The sequence below is a fragment of the Pleurodeles waltl genome, chromosome 7, assembly GCF_031143425.1.
Source record: "Pleurodeles waltl isolate 20211129_DDA chromosome 7, aPleWal1.hap1.20221129, whole genome shotgun sequence".
NCBI classification, from domain to species: Eukaryota; Metazoa; Chordata; class Amphibia; order Caudata; family Salamandridae; genus Pleurodeles; species Pleurodeles waltl.
In genome coordinates this window covers 559,454,532-559,481,193 of record NC_090446.1, presented here as the reverse complement: position 1 = coordinate 559,481,193, position 26,662 = coordinate 559,454,532, and the positions used below count along the sequence as shown (strand labels likewise).

The 26,662-nt window shown below is 43.2% G+C and overlaps 1 protein-coding gene across 3 annotated transcripts in view; it reads right to left on the bottom strand.

Annotated features, from left to right (window-relative positions):
• TEP1 (telomerase associated protein 1) overlaps window positions 1-26,662 on the bottom strand; it is a 1,055,001-nt gene that overhangs the window by 720,178 nt on the left and 308,161 nt on the right. For all 3 annotated transcript variants that reach the window (XM_069244315.1, XM_069244314.1, XM_069244316.1), the window contains 2 exons: window positions 14,773-14,874; window positions 1,904-2,031 (listed from right to left, as the gene is read on the bottom strand). In XM_069244315.1, coding sequence (XP_069100416.1) covers window positions 1,904-2,031; window positions 14,773-14,874 — 230 coding nt within the window. The remainder of the gene's footprint in view (window positions 1-1,903; window positions 2,032-14,772; window positions 14,875-26,662) is intronic.

Below are 26,662 nucleotides of genomic sequence, written 5' to 3'. Positions count from 1 at the left end.
TGAAACCAGCAAAACACCATCTTTTCTGTGGAGCAGGTTATTTCTATGATTACACCCAGAAAGAAAAGTCTTGCACTGTTAAAAAGCCTCCATGCCGCTCACAGAGTTCCAATGAGATGATAGTGCCTGAAGAAATTAGCCCCAAAAGAATGTTGTCCTAATGGACGAAGGGACACTCCATAGGAAGCCATGTGAATGAGAGAGGGTAGCAACACCACTGAAAAAAGGGAGTGAATGAATAAATACTTCCGAAAGTGTTCTGTCTGGGCCGCTGGAGTGTTATATTAGAGGAAATGCGGCTACAGCTGTTATGATGAGGAACATTCCTATTGCAGAAATCTGTAAAGCACCAACATGGAAGTCTGTTCACACCTTTATGAGGCCCCATTGCATTGACTTAGATGCATAAGTAGATCAAGCTTCCTTAATCAACCTCTATGCTTAGCAGCTTTTATTGATCATCTTTTTTGCTAGCACATGCCTTTTGGGGGATGGCCTTAATACTCCTACCACTGAAGATCCTCAAAGACAGGAGCAATGTTTTCTTACCTGTAATCATAGTTCTCTCTCAAGGGACTCATTATTTCAACAATAAGCAACTCACCCTACTTCCTGGTAGGAGACACAAAGATACATAATAGACATTCTATGTTTCATTATTTATCTTCTCTTTTGCTCTGCAAAAAAGAACTGAGTTAACTGCCAATTGCAGGGCACGTTGGGACACTGGAGGGTTGTGAGCCCTTGTGAGCCCTTAAAGGGGCAGTGTCAGCTTCCATGTGTACAGTACTTCAGCATATACGTCTACATTGCCCAATTCCTCATTCTCCATTTCCCGTAAAGGTACATGAAGGATATTTCTAATAGAAAATTACACAGCTACTGGAAATTGTTCCTAATTTTTAAAAATTACTTTTTAAAATGTGAATTAAAGTAACTGTGAAATATAGCCTACTTTATAGGCTCCAAAACGGTTTAACAAATTATGTGGTAGTCTGGGCCTTCCTGAAGTAAGGCGCATGTCTACACTTACAAAGATATATTTTAAAGAAGTGCACCGGGGTCCCCACACTTGGGCAGGACCAGTCAGTGCTTATGGTTATCAATGGAGATCCCCTGAGAGAGAACAGGACTCACCAAGCATTGGGAAAAAAGTGGGTTAGATGTAACATCATGGTCTTGTATCAATAAAAGAACAGCGGTGGATATTGGGCAAGTTGATACAGAGAGCAAGAATACAAGCGAAGAGTAAGTAGCTCAGTGGTGTCCACCCGGAATAAAATATGAACTATGACTTCCAGTTTGATGTCAGTAAAATACTGTGGGTGAGATGTTGATGATATGCAAGAGAAAAAAGTTATTATGCAACATGGATTCCAGGGAGCTGGTGCTAAATTTGAAAATGTACTTGGGTACACCTGCCATGGAAGGTGAATTCTGGATTCACTTGGTCTTCAAATTATTATGGTACAAACTGTATTGCTACATGGCATGTTTATTTACACATTGTGGAATGCAGGCTCTGTATTTCTCTAGGTCTTATATTTTTCATTGAACAATGATTCTGGGTATAACTCTTTCTTGTAAGTGCCAAGCAACCTGGATTTTAGACTACATTTACTTTTACATTTGGCATAGACTAAAGGTTTTGGGTCACATTTAGCATAAAAGGTTATACATTCTGAATTTTTCTTCTAGGCCTGATTTAGAATTTGGTAGACGAGTTACTTCATCCTAAAAGTGACTGATAGCCCATCCACCTTATCACAAGCGCACAATATCCTATGGCACTTGAAACAAGGGGGGGGGCGCGTTAGCCATCACATTGTATCAGAATAACCTGTCTACCAAATTCTAAATTCTAAATCCCCCCAGGTCATTGTACTGGTACACATGATCTCACCTGCTTTGTTGCTCTGGCTGTAAATGAATGAACAGGGAATCTGTGTTGACCTGGCGCCGGTACAAGTGTAAGGCTGACATAAAGAAGGAATCGACAAAGTGATGACTGATCATCAGGAAAGTGTCCACCTAATAATAGAGAACAGCATTAAAAGGAGCCTAGAGAAAAAACATCCACCAGTATATTTGAACGTATTTATTGAAAATAAACAAACACTTTGTGTTATACCAATTACCTTGAAACCATACAGTGCTCCCATTGAATTTCTGGAGTAATTTACCATTCAGTATTATCGAAGTCAAAGTGCATGTTTGTAAGGGAATACTGCTATCTGAGGCCACACAAATCACAAGCGTTCATTTAAAATTCTAACATTTTTATTGAGGTTACAAGCATCTTTGCACTGACAGTTAAGAAAAGCAGTCATGTAGTCTCTTCCTGCTTGGAGACGGAATTGAGGAGGAACATTAATGTACTGATAATCACCCTGTCTGCTCACAGATATATATGGACACAATGATTGCTTTAAACATACAAATGACTAGTACTACTATTTGTGACAAGTTTAATTCAGGCTAAATGATAGGGTACAATGTTACATTGGCTGTTGTTGTTCTGAATTACAGAAAATCCGAATAAAGAAATTAAAACAAAAGAGAAACAATCAGATATAATCATAAACTCTCCTATCTCGAGAATGGTCAAAACCAACTACATACATCTCACACAATGTCGTTTGTGAAACCGGACAAGAAAATTCAGGAGCAGATTTTTAAGATCCTTGTTCACTTTCTAGAATTAGGCGGATAAAAAGTGAAAAAAAAAATGTTAATCACAGAAATCATAAGCTCATTCAACCACGTAGCTACGAGGTATTTAGGGACCTACTGCACAACATATTCAGCAGATTTATGAGACCTGAACTATAAGTGCTTAATTAATAAAGGTAAGTCTTCCCCTTTCAAACTGAGGCAAAATTATTCTTATTGGAATATCAGATTGCCATTGTTTAACTGTTCTCCTTCTTTATATGGTGAAACAAAACTCCCAGATTAGCACCTGCACTTTATATAATTCAGTCGCACAAGGGGGACTAGATTTTCTGCACATTAAAACCTATTACTTTGCTATATTTGCACATATATCACCCAGACACAATAATATGCCCACTGGACATAAATATTATGATACAAACTTAATAACAACAATGAAGACTTTAAAATATTTTAAAGTTGGTATTCGCCCAAAAACGTTCAGTATAAGGTATTACAATGAGTTTTTAAAAGGAAGGATCGGCATTTGTTAAAATTGTTAAATTGTTAAATTACGTACCGCCACTTGGCTTACAAAGTAAATATGAAGGGCCACTCTTTTATTGATAAAACTACACTAATGAAATGGCAAGTCAAACGTTTTAGCAAATTATCTGATTGTCTGATAACCGAATAATGGTAAACATGGGTGAATAGTGAGCCCTAGACTAAGAAAAGGATGCTTAGTATGGTTATACTATAAAATACATCCCTGTTTATTAAATATCAACCCAAGCACTCTTAGTTATTGCAGGCTTGATTTCAGAGCTAATCGAGAAGATAAAGGTAAGATTGGATGGCTTTTCAAAAAATTACTTGGTCAATATAAAAAAAGAGAACTTTTTATGAGAAATTCCAGATGGAGGAAAGGTGAAAACATCATACTAACATTGGAGTTTCAAGAGCCTATCTAAGTGAGATGCAATTTTATGTAAAGTGTATAATGTACTGTACTCCTGATTTCTAAGTAAGACTAACCCCGAACGTTCAGCTACATGTTTGGATGCAATCTGGGAGTAAAAGGGAGTAAAAGGGGAAACTGGTTTCATATTGTATTTAGCTGTTTTAGTTTAGATTTGTAATGAAAATTAATTTTAGAATACTATTTTCCAAAAATAATTTCACATTATAAAACATTCAAGTGGCATGTGATCATGCAATGGTTCTAATTGGCTACTTGGCCCACATGGGCCTTTCCAACAAGGAGAGTGAACACCTGTTGACGTCCATGCTTATAACTCAATTGTAGATCCTCCAAATATGGAAAAGTAAAATAATATCAAGATTGGATGCAGAGAGTTAAAGAGTAAGAAAAGATGTATGGAATTAGAGTGGCCACAACACATGTCATATGTTGTGGGATTTTTTTTTTTTTTACTTAAAAACCAATGAACATAATGCAATTTTTAGTGCTGAAATATATTTATTATACTCTGTCTATAAGCAATTTTTATTATTTTATAAGGAACCAGAATAAAGCGTAAGGTTTGTGTCAACATGTACTTACTATATCTCTTGCTATTAAAATATACATATGAAAAAATTAGCATAATTGATAAATAATTTTTGCATCTTTTTTAGGTCTGGGCTAAAGGCAGTTTTAGCACCGTCACCATACTCTGTCATTAAGAAATCATGAATAAAAAACACATTAATATAAGCCCTCCTCACCCAGTGGTCTTTCCACCCACCACAGGATTCAGCCCTGGGCAATGGGTCAGTACACTTCAGCCATTGGGCATTGCCAATGCTATGGTTGCAGCCTTAGTGGAATGGGCTCACAGATGTTCAAGGGCTGCTACTTGGCCAGTGTGTATCATAAAAAGGTTGGTCCAATTGTGGGAATAGATACACATAAGAATTCCAACAATGATGCAATAAATCAATCATTGAGCATGCAATTTAACTGCTATTTAATCACAGCATCTCACCCCATCTCATCAACTGGGACAACTGTTCAAATTACAGCCGTCATTTTTATATACATTGTCAAAAATAAACTTTTCAAAATCTTCTGGTTGATGTATCACATCCAAAAGTCACTTCAAATCTAAACAACCACACAATAAACAAAAGACAACAACGGTTAGTCCCAAAGTCCTCTCCTTATTCAAGGAGCCATGTGGTGTCCATAGAAATTTATGTTGAAGATCCACATGTAAGGGATGGTTGCTAAATCCCAGACCTACAACATCCTCATATTTTTGGAGGGAAAGATGAGAAGGCCTGTGGTATAGAGTTCTTTAGAGACAAAGTTCAGCATTGGTTGCAACCTCCCAAGATTATACAGTCGACGCTTTTCGACCCCTACAACTCTGGGCCTCCTCAGGACTATTGGAGAGAACCACACCTGATAAATATAAACATCAAATTAAACTACATGCCTATAACTAAACTAAAATCTAACCAACTACCACCAAAACACCATCGCGTGTGTAAATCTTATATACAAGTGCAAAAAATTATAAACATGAAAATAAAAACCGAATATATAGTCAGAACCACCAATGAACATGTATTTATATTAAAGCATGCTGTTCATGCAGTGCTCATATTGTTTGTATAGATGTCAGCCCCAGATCAGTATGAAACACCCTTGTGTCACATGCTAATATTATTTTAACCATAAGAAATGTTTAAAGAAATTTTTGAGAATTCTATGTTTGGGGCTAAAAAATAACAAAAGCCTGTTGGGTTACAGACTAAACTTACCCTGCCATGGGGTGACTTATTTCCTGTGTCTACAGAGTGAGCTAAAAAGTAATGCAAACCTTCATTTAATTGCAAACCCCAAGGAAAAAGTCACTGAAAAAAATCATACACATTTTCAACAACTTACTGGTACCAAGGTTTTTTTCATTGAATGCTAATGTCTTTACAGTAAACACTACTTGGCCAGTACTACCCACCTTGACAGGGTCCTCTCCTCTATAGCCTTCTAAATGCTCCAGAAAAGCAAAAAGGTGATCAACTACTGAATGTAAAAATTCAAAGCTCTTTTTAAGTCCAAACCACGAAGCTTCTCTTCCTCTTTCAAGAGAAGGGGAGCAAAATATTCTGGTAGTGTGATTGATTGCCCAACATGGAAATGAGTCACAACTTTTGGCAAGGAGGTTGTCTAAGTCTCCACTACTAACTGTCCGGAAAATAGAGTTGTAACCCGGTAGTGGTGAAAAAACCTACAGTTCACTCACGCAATGAGCTCACTGAATCACAATGAGGAAGACAGTCTTCAAGGTCAGGAGACGCCGTGAGCATCTATGCATAAGCTCAACAGAGGACACAAGAAGAATGTCAAGACCAAGCTAAAAACCCACACTGCCCTCTCAAATGGTTTGGGAGTGAACATATCTATCAAACACCTAAAAAAAACATCATCAGATTGGGTGATTTAACCTTGGATGATTGATCCGGCAGGCGTAAAAAGGCAAAAAAATACAGCAATTGTGCTTTTACAGTGCACACTACAAGGCCTTAATGGGCTAAAAGCAAACCAAACAAAAGGGGGTCCTTTATTGTAAGGGCTCAGTGTTCCAGGCACAACACCACATTACAAATCTGTCCCAGCTCACAGCATAAATGGAAATTGCGGAGGGGCCTTTAGCGGTGAGAAAGACATCCATAATTTCAAGCTCCCAAGTGGTAGTCTTATCAGAGGACAGATTCTCAAGTTGAGGAGTTCCAGGTACCACACACTCTCCTGGCCCAATTTGGGGCCACAAGGACATCTTTGGCCACATGGTCCTGATCATCTCCAAAATTCGAGACAGGAGAGGTAGTGGCAGGAAGATGTTCCTTGTTCCATTTCAGCCTGAATGCTTCTCCTAACCTGTGTTCTTGGGGAAACTCCAGTGCGTAAAATTGTTAATGGTGGTGAAACGATCTAGTCAGGGCTCTTCCCAATGGTTGAATATGCCCTATGCCACTTCGATATGTAGAGGGTATTTGTGTTCTGCCCAGATGAAGTCTGATCAAGGGGCGCAAATCTCCTCTCCGCTGACATGTCCCAGGTCCCCATAGCCCCCTCTTTGCTGCAGCACTCCATGGAGGCAGTGTTATTCATGATAACCTGCACCAGCCTCCCTTAAACCTTCAAGACCTGAACTATTGGCCTTTAGCTCCTGAAGGCTGATGTGAAGATAGCCCTCCACAAGAGACCAAAGGCCTCTGATCTGTTGTTCCCTCAACTGTCTCCGCCCAAACGTAGTAGCGGAGTGTCCATCGCCACTGTCAGCTCTAAGAAGGGAAGGGAGAGCAGTCTGTAGCAGGACAGATTGTGACCAGTCAGCCACGACTTCACTAAGACCTAAATAGTGTCAGACATGTGGGCCAATGCACAAGACTAAGAGGCCAAGAAGAGTCAGAGCCACCCTCACCAGGATCAAGGAGCAATCTTGAAACAGCTGGATCATAGCAGGAAGTCCTGCATGTGCTGCTACAAAGGAAAATCCTTGAACTCCTTGAAGCTCACTCATTGTAAATACAAACATTATTAGAAATTTTGCAATACAGAGGAGGTCTATGATTGACTGATGCGAGTCTGCCTTCAACAGCCAGTCAACGACATAGAGGAGTACAGGAACTCCCAACCTCCGAAGACAGGCAGTGACAGACACCATTACTTTTGTGAACACCTGAGGAGTGCTATTTAGGCAGAAGGGGAGCACAGCAAAATGGATGTGCTCCTGGCCCACCACAAACTGCAGGAGCCTGCGGAAAGGATATATGAAAATATGTGTCCTGCACGTCCAAGAACATCATGCAGTTTCCCAGCTCCAAAGCCGAAAGGGTCTGAGTCAATATGAGCATTGAGAATTTGCTTTTCTCAGGTCCAAAGCAGAAAGGATCTGAGCCAAAATGAGCATTTAGAATTTGCTTTTCCACAAAAAGCTGTTCAAGGGCTGAAGGTCCAAGAAGAGGCCCCTATCGTTTTTGGGATGAGGAATTAGCAGAAATAAAAATCCTTACCTTCCTCCAAGTCCAGTATTCTCTCTATGGCACTTTGGAGAGCAAAAAGCATACCTAGTGTAGCAGGACAGACATATTATCTTTCAAAATGTGTTCTAGTGTGGGAGGGCTGTTGGATGAGAAAGAAAAAAAGAAAGAAAAAGCAATGCATAGCATTTGTTTGCAAGACCAATCTATTGGACATGACGGATCACCAACTCTGGAAGAAGTGCTGGATCCTTGCTCCACTGGCTAAGCATACTTCAGTGATGGCAAACTAAAGCAGTTTGTTGGTCGATGTAGTAGGGGAAGGAGCTGTTAGATGACCGATGCCCCTACAGGCATGAATGCTATCTGCTGGTTCTGGTTCAGAGGCCCTGATAGGACTACGCTGTCTGGTGCATCACTGGCTGGGAAGGCTATCTTTGCCTATAATTCAGCCCTCTGGAATATTCCCTAGGTTTATAGAACTGAGTTGAAAATTGTTTGGCAGAAGTATACAGCAAAAAGAAGTGTTGTTGCTCTGCTGTCTTTAAAGCAAGCCAAAGCTCAGAAGAGACAAAGACCCATCAAAGGGCATCCATTAGCAAGCTTGTATACTGTCGGAATATGGAGTAGAGCTCATCCAGGCATGCCTAGGAAGGACAACACTGATACCGACTGCCCTTCCAATGTAAACCATGGTATTCAAATAGGCACAGATAATGTGCCATTCCCTGCCCATCCTGGATCATCAGAGCCAGGCTGGCCCTAAGATCCTCCGGGATTGCCAACAAGACGTCCCTGGCCATTTCCCAAAAGGCACATGTGTACTGGAGTAATAAACAGAACACATTAAGTGATCTCAGTATCAAGTTGGTAAAGGAAACCATGTTTGCCAAAGGCATCAATCTCTCCTCTATTATTTGTAAAGGCCTCTATCATAAGGTGAACCCCAACTTATTTCCAATTAGACTCTGTAGAGAAGGGTGCTTGGTGAGAAAATTGGGATCACTGGATGCCAGCCTATGACATCTAGTCACCTGCCAGCTAATAGGTCAGCAAGATCATGGTTTTGAGACAGGCTGAAGAATCTCTTTCAAAACTTTGTTTTAGTCTCGATGGAGGGTAGCTGTAATTCTAGTAACTTGACTGCCCCTCCCAGAATCCTCATTGCACCTCAGGCACTTTCTTTTGTTGGTGGCCAATATGGAGTCAAGCTCTGTGTTAGAGGAGGCATCAAGACCCTGTATTTTCTAAATCAATTTGTAAGGCATCATCAATATAATGAGGGGCCAAGCTATCCCCCTCACTATTAATACCCTGGGGGCACCCTGCTCTGGCACAGGACTGTAGTAACAACCAAAAAGATAATGGAGCCTCTGCTGATATCTGAAACGTGGTATCAGCACTGGATTGGAGTCAGACTGCATGACAGCTTTTTACACTTCTCTAATTTAATAGCGCAACTTAGGTTGAGCTCAAGCCTAAGTCAGCTTGGAATCCAACATGGGCATTGGCACTGGATCATCAACTGGTGCACTGGCACCAGCATCAGGGCAGTGAGAATTGGTGTGGCTCTCTGTGCTGGAGTGGAAGTCTGTACAGGAGTCAGTACAGGCCTGGAAGTGAGTCCTTAGTGGACAGATGATTCCAGGAACGGACATGCCAGTGGTATCCTAAATGGAGGCCCTACGGTTCTGTGGGGCCCAAAGGCACTTCAGAGGGAGCCAGACGCACAGTTGAAATTTGCATCAAGGTCTCTTTAAAGACCTTAATTTACTACAGGGTTGACAGCGAGCAAGGGAACTCAGGTGCACTGGGATTAACTGAGGAACTGGTTCCATGGCAGGTAACCTCAAGCGTGCACTAGTTACATTTTAATGGTCTCATGCCTTTTCTTGGAGTCAAAGGGGAAAGATGGGGTTGAACCTGGCTTCGCCTTCCTATGCTTGTTCTCGACTTACTTGAGGATTTCGAGTGGGAAGTGGTGTTGTCACAGAAGCGGCCTTGTAACTGAGACCGGTAAAGGGCCGGCAGCTAGGAGTGAGAGCAAAGACCGCAACTGCTTCTTGTGCTCAGCGACAGTTCACTTTGCCACCTGTGTCAAATCATCTTTGGGTGCTTTCGAGCACATTTCTCACAAGACTTAGGTTAGGGTTGAGTTACCAAAGGCACACTTTGTGCTGGTGGTGTGAGATTGACATCTGCTTCCTGCAGTATTGGCATGACTTAAACCCTGTCCTTTTTGGTGGGGACATCATTACCAAGCAAAGTAGGTTAAAAGTCACTAGGTGACAGGGGCACAGGCCTGCAAGTCAAAGGACTAAGTTAATCTCCTGAGTCCCAATAAAAGCTAAATTAGATTCACTACACCCAGGAGATGAGTACAATAATGGGAAGGGGTTAAAGGGAAGGAGTCTGCTTTTCCTCTTCTTCCTGGTGAGTGTGATAATCAAAGACAGTGATGATAAAAGTAGGCTCTGAGGTCCAGCCTGCCTGCCACACAGAAGAGCTCCAGACATGTGATGATTTGGCCCAAAAACACAAACTAATCAACATCAGCTTGTCATAATGCTACATACTGCCCTACTTTCCAAAGTGTACTGCTCTTCTTTCTGGGTCTGTAAGCTGAAAGATACAAAAGTCATTCGTCTAGATTAGGAAGGACCACAGAAACCTCTCTCCAGAATATGAAGGATGAGTGGCAAGCATAAATGTGTTTACTACTGCAGAATTCTGAATCATGAGTGCAGAGGAATCCACAGTAGTATGTTTTCCTCCAAGGGTAGGAGGTGGGAATTATAAGGAATGGCTAGTCTTGTAAGTTAGTGAAAGCCCACAAACATGCACTTCTGCGAGAATTCAGAAACCAAAATGCAACCCATTCTGCTCTAGGAATGGTTGGAAAGTTACTAACAGCCAAAGACAAGAGTAACTCCTTTTCCAGAACGGGAAGGGGATCAAATCACCTCTAGGTTTGCTGAGGGCATACGGAAAAGGTGTTCTCCACCAGGGAGTGAAATGTTTTCTCTGTAGAGAGAAGAAAATGAAGTAAGCGTGAATCTGCACAGGGAGGCTTATTTTCTGGAGACAGAAATCTATGCTATGCAGATTAAAGCACAGAAGGTATAGAAGCCCAGGGAATGTGTCGTATGAAATTAAAGAAGACTGTCTGGAAAACAGCTTTTCAAACAAATGTCTGGGAATATTTGTTATAGGAAAGTGTCCCTTTTTACATGGTCATCGCCCACTTTTTGCCTGGTATGTTATGCAATTTTAACTGAAATTGCACAGGGTTCCTGCTATCCAGGTCCCCTGGCCCAGATCCCTTTAACGAAAAACTTTACAATTGTTTCCCAATTGGCATTATCTTTGGCACCCCTGTAAGTTCCTACTAAATGGTACCCAAGGTACCATTTACATGTGCCTAGGGCCCGGGTACCAAGGGCTGCAGCATGTATTGTGCCACCTTCATGGGTCCCTCACCCAGCTCATGTATACTGCCACTGAAAGATGTGTGTCTTGGTGCAGTTCAAAGTGAAAACACGACATGGCACACAGTCTGTGCGCCATGCCCACCAACACTGCATGCAATATATGTAAGTCACCCCTACAGCAGGCCTTCCATCCCTAAGGCAGGGCACATTATATTACATGTGTGGACATATCTGCAAGAGCAGATAGGCCCCTGGTATATCTTTGTCAATTCTTAGACATAGTAAGTCGTCAAGGAAGAAATTTTAAGTACATATGCTGGATACCAGTCACTACGAGTTCCCCAGCTACATGATGACTTCACTGAAACTTGGGATGTTTGGTATCAAACATCTCGTATTGCTAAATTCTTACAGTGATGGATTTATTAATACATGCACCCAGAGAGCATCCTAGAGAATCTCCCTGAAAAACCTACCGATTGCTAGTGTACTGACCGACAAGTCTTAGCCAGCCTGCCACCAACAGACATGTTTCTGACCCCCAAGGGTGAAAGACTCTGCCCTCAGGCGGTCAGGAACAAAGCTTGCTCTGGCACACCCCTCCCAACAGGATGACCTGCAAATCTTTATTTCAAGGCAGGGGGCTTCAAAGAGCCCACCGCCTTGGTATGCAGATCTGGCTTCCCTTAGAGGAGATACCGAACCCCCTGACCCAAGGCCCATTTGGCACCTGGACAGGTAAGAAAATTAGGAGTCAGAGAGGATTGTCCACCCCTAAGGTGAGCTGCCTGATGTGGACATGAAATTTAAAAGTCTGCCATCTTGGTGATGGCAGAACTAGGAACTCTGGAACAGGACTATGTCCACTTCCTGCAGAAGTAGTCATATAGGGGCAATAGTGACCCCATCAGCTACTACCCTACACTCCCCTAACAACCCGAAATTCAGTATTTATGGGACCCTTTGGCACCATAAAATCAGATCCTACCGACATGAAAAAAGGAGGACACTCCAGAGATGCAGAAGCAAGAACTGAAGACCAGTGACTGACTCAGCACCAACCCTGGCAGCCTGCCTGCTGACTTCAACAATTGCCACAAAGGAGCCTTATCTTGCAGCTGCTTGTGACTCCAAAAGCCCAGGAGGATTGCCAGGCTTCGCCCAAGAACCAGGAACTCCCGTGGAGTGGAGGAGCTGCTTTAAGACTCCACCAGTACTAACACCTTTGTTTCTGTGAATAGAGCACATTGATAATTAAACTTTACTGCATTTATGGTGTTCATGTATGTTTGTATTCTTCCTTACAATATTGACACAAAACAAACTCTTAACAAGTGTGCAGCTAAAACACTGTTTTAGGAAGGCAAATGCAGCCTTGTGTTATGGGACTTTGACATGGTACAACGTTTTGTTTAATTAAATCACAAAACTTTGGTCTGAATTAATCAAGAGTTACACCGAGCAAAACAACTTAAGCTGCCCTTCAATTTATTATGTTGGGGTGACACAAGTGAACCCTTTGTGTGCAATAACTGTGTTAGCAAGAAACAATCAGCTGGTCCTCCCCCCAGCATACTGTGCATGCGTTTAAATTAGTGAATGTCGAAATGAAAGTAATGCACAGCTGCTATGAGAAAAAATACTCAATTGATTGCTAAAAAAAAAAGCAAATTTGGAGCTGACAAATTTGCTAATTCATGATGGAATACCTTTGGTGGTTTGTGTCAAGATCAAAAGGAGATCTAGTACATGCAGGGAAGCATTAGAGCTAAGAAACTGTGTCAAAGATGGATTTAAATGTGAGAAGTAGGGGCTAAGCAGGAAAGTGGGAGGGAGAAATGGCTTTTGACACCTTGAACAGCAGTTCAGTTCTATCTTTCTGTCTTCCCTAGTGGAAAAAACAAAATCAGACCAATAGCACACATTATGGTCAAATTCGATGAAAAAGATCAGTGTCTTGGGTATCATTTGGCACTTTCCTATTCTTAAATATTTTTGATTTAAATTTCTTCTTGTTGAGTTTGTGGCAATCCTGGGTCGCAACAACCATATGTATATTTTGGCCAGGGCTCATCAGGCACTGTATAAGCGCTCTACCTTAGAGTTTCATACTTACCACATGACATGACATGGTGGACTTTACTCAGCCACTCAACATTACTAGGGCAAATTGAAAACCTTCCATTGTTTCCTGGGAAGACAAGGATTTTGCTATCAGTACAATCCCCAGGAAACAATCACTGAAAGGTCTTACTGGGGTCACCAATCTATTCTGTAAAGAGAGATACTACTGATCAGTAAAAATCACCATGAGCCACCGAAGGCTAAGCAACTTGTAAATTGTTACCAGACACCCTCAAGCTCAGCTTCGGTGACTTTAAGCCTAATGTCTGTAGAGTCAGATACTATAGTTTGAACAAAATACTTTGACTAGGGGCACTATGACAGAGCTATCATGCGTGTTATTAAGTGTGGTTTTTGCGAATGTATGAACATGTGGGCGCATTCATTGGATATACGAGTATGGGTGACTGAGAGCCTGTGTCTTAAATACTTGTGGCACAGGACATACCTTTCTCCGTACGTGGCCCTGATACATGCATAACACAAACATACAACCATTTCTTTTAAATGGGAGAAATTTAAAGTACAGAAAAATGTTCTGCAAAAATGTTCATAATATGTATCTATTTTCTACACTTTAAATTTCTCCCATTAACAAAAAAAAATTGGCTGTATTTTTCAGTTTGACATATGGATCCGTGTCTACCAGCCACTGTGTGTAAAGGTGACACTCTGAAATGGAAAACAATTAAACTGAAGAGTTAACTTGATGTTTATATGAATTCCATAAAACTCATCACTTACATTTTCTACCATTTCCCAGTGTTACATTTACAAAGATTAGTGGCCTGAAGACATGGCACCATAATTATAACAGAAAAATACAGACATTTGTTTACATGGGAGGAATTGAACATGAAGAAATATGTTTCATAAAACATTAAATTGGCTTGACTGAAGATGGAGAGAAACATTAAGTCTTATTGTTTAAAACATAAAATTGGCTTAATTGAAGATGGAGAGAAACATTAAGTCTTATTGTTTCATAGAAATTTTTTTTTTCACTTTAAATTTCTCCCATTTATAAAAATGACTGTATTTCTCAGTTATAAATATGGCACTGTTTCTATTGGCCACTGGGAGCTAGAGGACCGTTGATTATAAATGCAACAGTTTGAAATGGGAGAAAATAAAAATGAAGAGTTAACTTAATCATTAAGGTAACTTTTAATTTTTAATTTTCTTCCATTCGAAAACATTCAGAAACATCATTTTAGTCTCATGCTCACATACAAGTCCTTGTCAACTCAATATTGAAGAGTTAAATACTTCAGTTCTTCACCTCTATACCCAGCCTCAGTTATAAATCTGACTAAGCACTGTTCATTATCAGGTCCTGCTATCTGCAGCCTTTTGATAATAATATTAAATAAACATAGCCTTCCCTTAACTTTAAAATGGTATTGTACCTCTGTGTATTTAAAAACAAATTCAAAGCTGTGAGCTAGTCTGAAGGTGTCTGCGAACTGCTGTAGCTCACAACCGACTGGTTGGAGATACCTAGTATAGGCAGATACTCCAGTATCTGCAGTTCAGTGTGGGTAAATGAGAAGACAACTCACTCTACCTTTTTCTTCTGGGACACCAGATCCAAGATGTATTCCGCTGGTGGGCCGCACTCCGATGTGGGAGAAAACGGAGGATCCCAGGTAGAACTGCCTTCATTATGCTATGTGGAAGGAGAAAACAGATCCTTTCAGTCCTAATAGAGGCATACAAATATAAAATCTTGCATCAAAAATTGAGACAATCAAATTCTTACCCACAATCCTGTCTCTATATTTGCATTAGTGCGACAAGTAAAATGGATGTATAGGCTAGAACATTACTCAGTGACTCCAGAAAAGAGGTACACAGTTGGGTAGAAACATGCATACAATTTTCAGATTTGAAGGGTGGGACCGACTGGGGTTGTGAAAAGACCCTGGGACCCTATTTAGATTTTCTATCCTGTTACTGCTACATGACTGTCAATTATAAGTTAGACGCACTAAAGGAGATAGCACCAATCAAATGGCACACTTTCTTCCACTGTCAGCAGTCTTCCTTAAAACCAGCAATAAGCAGGGTGGGTGTATTCAACAAATGAACTTTGGCTTGGCAGTATAAGGCAGAAGGTGAGGGAGAGCTTCCCAGCTCAGACCTAGCAGAATCCCACACTCATCCCTACCCAAGATCATGGAACCCCTGATGATTTCCTGAGACCAGAGTAGGAGGAAAAGGCTCCTGTCACTCTTGCACCACAAGACGGAGGATGTTTGTATGCTCTGGTAAATGGAGGCTGGTGAAGTAAGCCCCGCCCAACTCTGACACTGGAGAGAGGATGACTGCAAGTTGGGATGGGAGATTCTTTCTCTGAGGGTACCACATGGTATTTTCAGCTTGAGAATGGTTATCCAGATGGTTAGGTGGGGGTCGTAATGCAATATCACAGGTTTACCCACCTGCCGTTTCGTTGGAGTGGGGGCTGGAGAGGCTGTGAAGACGCCATTCCCATTGAAATTCAGCGATGTCAAAAGTTTGTCAACTATTATCAGTTTGACAAATGTCCAGTAATAACAGCTTCACAAAGTAGGAAAATGTACATGATTATATTCTAGTTCTCATGACAATTATGGATAAAGCCTGGAAATACAAGAAACCTCAATGATAATAGCCAATGCCTGAAAGGCTTAGGGGCTGATTTAGAACTTGGCAGACGGGTTACTCCGTCACAACGGTAAGGAAGATCTTGTTCGCCGAAATCTAAATCCCATTAAAAATAATGGGGTTTAGATTTAGGCTGATGGGATATCTGTCACTGTTGTGACAGAGTACCCTGCCCGCATAGTTCTAAATCAGGTACTAAGTATTCAACTGTCCTGTCTGTGAGTGGTCATGGACAAGATGGAGATTTCATCAGAAACAATTAAATGCTTAAGAGTATTGTAAAATGTATCTGCTTGCTCTTCAGTTGTAAATAATAAACCATCCAGTTTTTGAGATTTTTCATGGGACAAGTGGTGGCCGTTGAGCAGTTACTTCTTGTAATCTAGCCCTTACTTTCCCACTAATGGTGTTTTGGGGACACAGTGAGTGCGTATATGTGGCAGAACCTCTTTAACTCTGCCCTTTGCATCTTCTGCTAGCAAGAAACTACTGTCTTGGTGGCGTTGTGCGTTGCCATCAAGATGCCGTTTTAAAAACTTTGCTCATCATATTGGTTGACTGTACTACTACTAGGAGATGCATTTCTATGGTGGCTCTCCTTTGAAAGGAAACCAGTGCCTTAGCTGGGTCACTGGCATTCTTTACCTTTTCAAGAAAATCACCCACAGTGGGACCCAAGAGATGATTCCTTGTAAATAGCATGTTAATGACACGTGCTTCCAGCTTGAAAGCTGGAATCCGTATCCCTGTGTGTTTATACAAACTGTCCCTGAAGACAACTGACTACTCGTTGTGTCTGAAGATCAACTGATTTGACAACATTTAGGGATGGCATTCCCCACTTCCATAATGGACTTAGCTTGCTTATATATTGTGCTGGCAAATGATGAAACAATTCCTCAGTCTATCCCTGCTGTTGAAGACTTTAACAAATGAGGAGAATGGTTGAGTTTGCAATTCCCCCCAAGTAGCAGCAGCTTGCTTCATCTTTTTACTCATTGCCTCCAACCTCTTTACTATCTTTGTCTTGTGGACCTGTTGAAGACGGTCTGATTGATTTTTTTCCTCATTGTGGCAAGTATAATTGAACCTGATTCAACAATATTTTTGCCTATGCTTGCTGAATCTGCCCTAAATGATTCTGGTTTCCTAAAGGCATTTCTACTCTGCTGTGATATACTGGAAATCTATGGAAGAAAATAACTTCCTTGTACAAGGTTTAGGATTTCTGGTAGAAAGTATGACTCATCTTCTGCTTCTCCTAGTCAGTACTCCATACATATCTGCATGATAAATGACTAGATCTTCAGGAGAAGCACTGGAAGTACATATCTCTGTTTCTTCCTCTGAAGAATCTGATCTCATCTTCCTTAGTGTGTGGTAATAAGTCTCTATTGGTTCTTGAGGTGGACTCATCTCCTCCTGTGTAAATGTCTTCCTTCTGCTCTTCGTATATATATGTAGATGTGAGTGATCCGTTCTTCTCTCAGTTTTAGTAAATCAGTGTCTTTTCTAGCTCATATTCTCTTGATCTGTGAGTTAATCAGTAAAAACTAGTTGTAGGAAAATGGCCCTTGTTGCAGTTAACCCCCCCCCACTTCTTGCCTGATGCTGACTTGAGTGTGCTGGGACCCTGCTCACCAGGACCCAGCACCAGTGTTCTTTCACTAAAGGTATACAATTTTTCCCACAATTGGCACACCCCTGGCACACAGATAAGTCATTTGTAAAAGGTACCAGTGGTACCAAGGGCCTTGTGACCAAGGAAGGTCCCTAAGGGCTGCAGCATGTGTTGTGCCACCCTAAGGGACCCCTCACCCAACACATCTACACTGCCATTGCAGATTGTGTGTGTTGGTGAGGAGAAAAAGGCAAAGTCGACATGGCATCCCCCTCAGGGTGCCATGCACACAAAACACTGCCTGTGGCATAGGTAAGTCACCTCTCTAGCAGGCCTTAAAGCCCTAAGGCAGGGTGCACTATTCCACAGGTGAGGGAATAGCTGCATGAGCAATATGGCCCTACAGTGTCTAAGTCCATTCTTAGACGTTGTAAGTACAGTGTGGCCATATTAATTCAATGGTCTGGGAGTTTGTCAAAATGAACTCCACAGTTCCATTATGGCTACACTGAATACTGGGAAGTTTGGTATCAAACTTCTCAGAATAATAAACCCACAATGATGCCAATATTGGATTTATAAAAAATGCACACAGAGGGTATCTTAGAGAACCCCCCTGTATTTTACCCAATCCTTCAGTGCAGGACTGACTGGTCTGTGCCAGCCTGCCATTGAGAGACGAGTTTCTGACCCCATGGGGTGAGAGCCTTTGTGCTCTCTGGGGCCAGAAACAAAGCCTGCATTGGGTTCCTGCAGGGAAGGTGCCCCTTCCCTGCAGGAACTGTAACACCTAGTGGTGAGCCTCAAAAGCTCAGCATTTGTGTTACAATTCCCCAGGGCACTCCAGCTAGTGGAGATGCTCAGCCCCCGGACAAAGCCCCACTTTTGGAGGTAAGTCCAGAGGGATAATTAAGAAAAACAAGGAGGGGTCACCACCTCAGCCAGGCCCACCACTAAGGTGTCCAGAGCTGAAGTGACCCCCTCCTTGCAGAATCCTCCATCTTGGTTTGGAGGATCAGGGCCAATAGGGATAGGAATGTGCTCCCCTCCCCAAAGGGAGTGAGCACAAGGAGGGTGTAGCCACCCTCAGAACCAGTAGCCATTGGCTACTGCCCACTGACCCCTAAAAACGCCCCTAAATCTTGTATTTAAGGGTTCCCTGAACCAAGCTAGTCAGATTCCTGACGACCTCAAGAAAGAAGGACTGCTGAGCTGAAAACCCCACAGAAAAGAGAAGGAGACACCATCTACTCGGCCCCAGTCCTACCGGCCTGTCTCCTACTTCGAAAAGCTGCAAGAAAAGAAGCAACGTGTCCTGCAGGACCAGCGACCCCAAGGGACTGCCTGCCTCACCGAGGACCAAGAAACTCCTGTGGACAGCGGACCTGTCCAAAGAAAAGACCAAGCAATCAATTTTAAAGAGACTCTCACCTCACTCCAGAAGCGTGAGTCCAACTACTCTGCACCCGACGCCCCCTGCCCATGCCCAGAGAAACCAGCTATCCAGAGAGGACCCCCAGGCAACTCAGACGACATGTCCACCCTGGGCTGACCTCTCTGCACCCCCCACGATGACGCCTGCAGAGGGAATCCCGAGAACCCCCCCGATCGCGACTGCCCGGGACGAAGATATCCGATGCCTGGAGAAGCACTGGACCCGCAGCCCCCAGGCCCAAGAGAAACCGGCCAGTGGTGCAGCAACGACCAGCAGGTGGCCATCACCCTTGCCCAGTCAGTGGTTTGCCTGAGAGGCCCCCCTGTGCCCTGCCTGCAGCGCCTAAGTGACTCCCAGGTCCGTCCATAGAGTTCTATTGAGAACCCGTCGCCCTGTTGGCACACTGCACCCGGCCACCCCGTGCCACTGAGGGTGTGGTTTTTGTGCCTACTTGGGGCCCCTCCAGTACTCCTCCAAACCCCCCTGGTCTGCCCTCCGACAACACAGGTACTTACCTGCAAGCAGACTGGAACTGGTGTACTCCCTGTCTCCATGGGCGCCCACGTTATTTTGGCTCCTGTTTGACCTCTGCACCTGACCGGCTCTGTGTTGCTGGATGTTCGGGGTTGCCTTGAATCCCCAACGGTGGGCTACCTACGCCCCGGATACTGAACCTTTAAATGTGGTACTTACCTCAGAAACTGTACTTTACTTACCTCCCCCAGGAACTGTTAAAAATTGCAGTGTCCACTTTTAAAATTGCTTTTTGCCATTTTAAAGAAAACTGTGTACAATATTGATTCTATTCAAAGTCCTAAGTATTACTATGCAAAGTACCTTTCACTTGATGTACTTACCTGCTAAATGAATCTTGTGGTTCTAGAAATAAATTAACAAAGGAATATTTTTCTATATAAAAACCTATTGGCCTGGAGTTAAGTCATTTGAGTGTGTGTTTTCACTTATTTCTTGTGTGTGTGTACAATAAATGCTTAACACTACCCTCTGATAAGCCTAACTGCTCGACCACACTACTACAAATAGAGCATTAGTATTATCTGTTATTGCCTCTGTCAAGCCTCTTGGGGAACCCCTGAACACTGTGCACACTATATCTCATTTTGATATAGTATATACAGAGCCAGCGTCCTACACTAGTGCTTCATCAAAGTTAATTTCCTCTAGCTTCTAAGATGCAAATTCAGTATCAAGGCTTTCTTTCTGTCCTCTACCCCAAGTAGCCTCTGCAGTCCTTAAAGGGCTTTTTTTCCTTGATATCTTCGTTAATCTTGTTCTTCGATTTTGGAGGAACTGACTTTTGCAATTTATGATCTTGACCATATTTATAAATCAAGTCAAACTGTTTTTTATCTACTTACTTTTGTCATTTGAAGAATATATATTTTCAACACCAAAAATAACGGATGTGATTCTGATGTTTTTGCTGAACTTTTTCACTTGGATGTCTATTTTTTGACAGTCAGCCTGAGGCACTGACCGCATATGATCTTTATAAATTTGTGTAAGAACTTGCTTCATATCTATATCTATGACACTGACATGATGCAATGATAATTGTTCAATATCCTATCAACTCAACCTTTTCTTCTACACTAACTCAGTTGTCTAAAGATCATCTACGACCTCATTCTGAAAAGCGCATTTCAACATAGTTGCGGGTTCTTCTGTTTGCGACCCCAGTACTGGCAATTATTGGGCTATTTAAGAACTTACCAACAGTTCCAATGACTGCTTCTCTCAGTTCTTTATTGTTTTGTATTAAAACAACAAGCATACATAATCTTAAGACATCGTTCCTGTGATTAACCAAGGCTGCATACTGAAAACTCTTTTGCAGTGATAATGCCAGACCCAACCATAAGATGATAGAATAATTCACAACTTATAATCGTTGAATAGCATCATACTACAGAACTAAACAAAACTAAAACTGTTTTTATAATAACTATCAAGTCATCTTTATAGAAGTCTCTTTTAAGATTAACACCATTTAGATAACCAAGATCTAACCCTAGTTAGGCACATATGTGTACTTCTTACATTTTTAAAGTTGCTGAAATAAATTACATGAATAATTTACTTTCCTCTATTCTTGTGCTCCCTTATTTCTAACTGAACCTCATTCCATTGCATCAAAGATTCTGGGGTGTGCCTATATCAAGATGAAGCTTTCAGCATATATATTAAGCAGAACTTGATGACGAGGCCACAATTATGACCAAGGATTATATAGTGGGTTGTGAGGAGGCTGAACTCTTCAGTGTCCTAAGACTTGGATAACTTCAAACTATACACCTGGCAAAAGTACCCTTTGTTACTTTGTTGGCTTGAGTAAGAGTACATTAAGTGATAAAAATCTTCCAAAAGGTAAATATTCTAAGAAAAAGTTAATCACCCTGTAAATATCCATGCTTCATTTGAATTCTTTAGTCAAGGAAAAATTAAGTCTTGGTTATAAGAACACAAGTATTTCCAAGTACAGATGAAATTCCATCAAACGTTAGGAGAAAAAGAGAATAATGTTTTCAGTACAATTTTTTCTTCATGGAAAACTAAATAAGGATTGGTGGCCGAAAACTTCAAGCACTCTAGTCGTTCTCGTCAAGTTTTAACCAACCAAGAAATATGTTTTCCTTATCACATGGTCAACCTCATAAGACGTTTTAAGTTTTAATGGTCTGGGAATTAAAGTGTGAAGGACTACATTTTGATCCCATTGTGGGTTGGGGGTCTCAGATTGAAGGATATACATAGAGCAGTATGTAAAAAAGCTCTCATATGACTCATTTATAGGAAGAAAACATATCCAGGTCATTAAGCTAGCCAGTAGTAGCTGGGAGAATATTAACAGGAGTCTGCATAGATTCAGAAAACTACTAGATGTGTTATGAATTTTAAGACATCACCTTCATTGGTCTGCAAGGGCTTTACACAAGCTTTAAAGAGCCCACTGGCAAAAGTGAGGCCATTTGCTCTTACACATAATGGAGTCTTCCTTATATACATGAAGACAATGTTTGCTTCTGGTAGGTGTATGTTGGGCCAAAAAAGTGGTGGATGTCACATACGCCAAACTTGCAGTTTCCTTGCTCTATTTAGAGTTGTGGGAAGCACCATATTATTATTATTTTTTTTTAAATTGTTTTATTGTAAGCACTGCAAGATGGTACACAATCCAAGAGGGACCAAGGTCCCAACATTTATAAACAATACATAATAAGTCAAAGTATACAGGCAACAAGTGGAGCAATGGTATACTGTCAGTTGTTCTTCGAAACCGTTGCCATAATGATCACAGTAGTCACAATGATAACAACAATCAGAAAAAGCAGGTGGGAGCTGGGTTACAGTGTCGTCTAACCCCTCGGGGTGGGGAGTTTGCTCCTCGCTGTGCTGGCTTGTAGGCAAGTCGCAGCGCCTGCATACAGTGTGTTATCAGATTGCGGTCGGATATTTTTACGGTGGGAGGCGGCCTATCGGGATGATAGTATGCACCTGGGTAGTGAATTGCCGGGATAGCGGATCAATCTGGATATGATGGTCTGAGTTCTTTGGCTTCTCTCGGCACCGTTCATGCTTGTTACTTAGTGTTCTTATGTCGACTCTGATGTATGGGTCTACGACCAAAGGTTACTGGTAAGAGTATAGGAGGCCTGGATCGTGCCCCTGGAGGAGCTGAGGAAGAGAGAGAGGGAGAAAGAAGACAGAGAGAGAGAAGTGGAGGGAGAGGAGAACAAAGAGGCTAATGAGAAAAGAGGAAGAAGGGTAATCTATCAAGGGGAAAAAAGAGGAACGGAGGGTGGGGGATGGAAAGGGGAGGGGGAGGAGAATGAAAGTGAAAATGGAGAGGGAGGAGGGAGTGGTGGGTGATTTCAGGCGACCTACGGACGTCCCCCAGTGAGGAAGGGGGCCCATACTTGGTTGAATATTTGGGCTTGGTCTTGTAGGTTATAGATGATTCTTTCATGCGTGGCAATGCGGGTCATAGCTATGATCCATTCTTCCGGGGTTGGAGGGGCAGCCGATCGCCAGTGGCGTAGTATACAGATTTTTGCAGTGGCTAGCGCTGTGTGTAGCAACCTCTTGTGCGGTCTGGTTAAGTCTGGGAGAGAGATCGTGTCGTGCAGAAGTATGAGGGAGGGGGGGAGTGGTGCCGGGAGTATCATAGATTCAGCCAGGGTAGAGCCCACCGTATCCCACAGTGATCGGACCGTTGGGCAATCTATTAAGATGTTAAGGTGTTCCGCAGGTGTCTTCTCTCAGTCCAACACTTTTTAACTTGTATATGGCACCTCTGGCCAACCTGGTACGTTCATTTGGTTTCCAGATTATTTCATATGCAGACGATACGCAGGTGATTGTGCCCGTTTCTCGTAATTGGGAGGACACCAAGGAGAATTTTCAATGCTGCATGACAGCAATTAACAATTGGATGGCCAGTAATTGGCTCAAACTTAACGTGGATAAGACGGTGATTAGGTGCTTTGGGTGTTAAAACTCCCCTTGGGACAACAGTTGGTGGCCCCCGGCGTGTGGGGGTTGCCCGTCACCCGTCACAAAAAATGTTGGGATTATTGTTGATGACACACTCTCCTTTAAGTTACAAATTAATCATATAGTCAAGATTTGTTTTGGGATATTAAAAACACTTAAGAAAATTTTACATCTTTTAGAGGATGACTTAAGGCGGCCGGTGGTGCTTTCTTTAGACAAATTTCAGTCTATTCGGAACGCGGCAGCACGCTTAACTTTGAAGCTCCCTCAGTTTACATCAGCTAGTAGATGTGTTTCATCCTTACACTGGCTCCCGATTAAGAAGAGAATCATTTTTAAAACACTCTGCCTTACTCATAAAGCATTACAGTCGGAGGGATGCGATTATTTGAAGTCTATGCTGCATCTTTATCAACCATTGAGACATTTGAGATCCTCTTCCAAAGTTATGATCAAGGTGCCTCGCTGTAATAAGGCCAGATGGGGAGATCGGGCCTTTAAGGTGGAAGCGGCCAAGCTTTGGAATGGCCTGCCCCTCTCGCTCCGTCAAATGTCGATTCACCTGGCCTTTAGGAAGAGCCTTAAAACCTGGCTTTTTGCAAATTTGTCTTTGTTAGGGTAGCTTGTACAGTTCTCTTTTGTCTCTGGTTTGTCTAGCGCTTCGATGATTCGGCCGGAATGCGCTCAATAAATAAACCAATACAATACAATACAATACAATACAATATGTTTGAGATCGCAGTATGACTCTGGGCATCGCCAGCACTTCGCGTGTGGGAGGAGTCCTGTCCTGTGCAGTTTTGCTGGGGACCAGTGCCAATTATGTAGGACCTTGAAGAGGCAGAACTTTAAACGTGCCTCTCGGGTACCTCTGTCCAGAGCCTCTAGGATGTCTTCCCAGTCTTCCGGGTCTAATGTCTGTTGTAGTTGGGTTTGCCATTTTAAACGCAGCAAATCTGAGAGGGGTTGGGAGTAGAGCTGTCGGATAATTAGGTCAGAGACCCGCCATGACTCCCCTATGTTGCCCCCACTGTTGTAAGTAGGCCACTATGGGTGAAGACCGGGATCCCCATTGGGTAACCTCGGTCCCCCGACAGATGCAGTGTTTGAGTTGCAGATATCGCCACTCTTGGCTTGGTTGGAGATTGAATTCCTCCTGTAGCCTGGGGAAGGATTTAAGCGTGTCATTTTCCAGAATCTGGGAAATGGTATGGATACCAGCCCTCCTCCACTGCGGCCAGTCCAGCACTTCACCGCCTATCCGGAGTCCGCTGTTGCGCCACAGAGGTGCTTGGCTGTGAAGAAGAGGGTGGACCCCGAGCAGGCGGTGGACCCTACGCCAGGCTGCTCGTGTCGCCTTCAAGACGGGGTTCACCGAACCGATAGATGGGAGGTCGTCGCGGTAAGGCCCTCCGAGTCCCTTCTTCGCGGACAGCAATAGGGTCTCCACAGCTATCCACTGGGGCGGGTCCGGCACTCCGGACAGAGTGTGTGACAGCTGGGATAGGTGTAGTGCAAGTGAATAATGCTCTTCCGACGGTAGTGCCATGCCCCCGTGGGAGCGTCGGGCTAGGAGTTTAGCGGGTGATAAGCGTGGTCGCATTGAACCCCATACGAATGATCTGATGAGTGTATCTATGTTTCTCAGAGTATGGAGAAGCACCTGTAGGAGGAGAAGCCCTAGAATATAGGTGAAACAGGGCACCGTGACCATCCTTACCGCTTGTACTCTACCCCACATGGACAGCCCAGTTGGCTCCATTTTGCAAAATCAAGCTTCGTCCGCGCAATGAGGGGGTCAATATTGTCCGCCACCATGTGCACTAGGCCCGGATTGACTAGCACTCCCAGGTATTTAAGGCGTTTTGGTGTCCAACGGAACGGGAAGCCTAGAAGAGCTGCTCTTGTAGTCATCCGTGAGAGGGGGAGCGCCTCACTCTTATCCCAGTTAATGCTGTAGCCGGAGAGAATTGCAAATCCATCGATAGTCTCCAGCAAGGCTGGAATGGATCTTTCTAGATCTGTGAGAGTTAGTAGGACATCATCGGCATATAGATAGATTTTAGAAATGCCGACCAGTAGTGTGAGACCCGTGATGGAGGGGGAGGAGCGAATAGCCGCAGCAAGGGGCTCCATTGCTAACAGAAACAGGAGTGGTGAGAGGGGGCAGCCCTGTCGTGTGCCTCTTCGGATAGGGAAGGGGTCTGAGAGGAAGCCTCCGAAATTGACTCTTGCCGCGGGTTGGTCATAGAGTAGCCGTACCATTGAGATAAAACTGTCTCCCAGACCAAATCTCTCCAGCGTTGTAAACAGATAAGACCACTCTATGCGATCGAATGCCTTTTCCGCGTCCAAAGACAGGGCCAGTGCCTCCTCTTGCAGGTCCCTAGAGGGCCAAAGGGTATGGCATAGAGTGCGCAAGTGGTTCCTTGAGGTGCGACCTGGTACAAACCCCACTTGTGTGTGGTGGATCAAAGACGGTATGACTTTGCGTAGTCTATTGGCCAGGATACTCGCTAGGATTTTGATGTCTCTGTTTAAGAGAGATATGGGTCGATAGCTGCCACACAGCAGGGGGTCTCTCCCGGGTTTTGGTATGACGGCTATCATGGCGTTGTTGGATATGGCCCCCAGGGTCTGTGTTGAGCAAGCTTCGTTCAGAGCCGCGTGTAATATGTCAATTGCGTCGCTCCCTATCCATCTATAAAACTCAGCCGGGAATCCATCCTCCCCCGGTGATTTGTGGTAAGGGAGGTCAGAGATGACTCTTTCTACTTCCTGCCTGGTTATTTCCCCTTCTAGGAGGTTGCGTCCCTCCTCGGACAGGGAGGGTAGGTCAATACCCGCCAGGAAAGCTGTACACTGCGCTGGGCTGGATGTATTCTCCGATGTATAAAGGTGTTTGTAGAAGGACGCAAAAGGGCGCGGATGGCTGGGATGGCAAGGGCAGCTGCCCTCTGCCGAAGCTGGGCTGCCAGCAGGCGCCCTGCCTTCTCTCCCTGTTCATAATGTCTTCCTTGTAGTCTCTGTAGAGCATACTATGCCTGAGAGGTATACAGCTCATTGAGGGCCATTTGGGCACGCTCTAAGTTTCGGCGCCCCGGGAGAGAGGGATGTGCGGTATATTGTCTAGTGAACCGGCGTATGTCAAGTTCCAGAGCCGCCTGTTTCTCTCTTCTGTCTCTATTTGCCAGTGCAGCGTCTCGCATAAGTTGCCCCCGCATCGAGGCCTTGGCT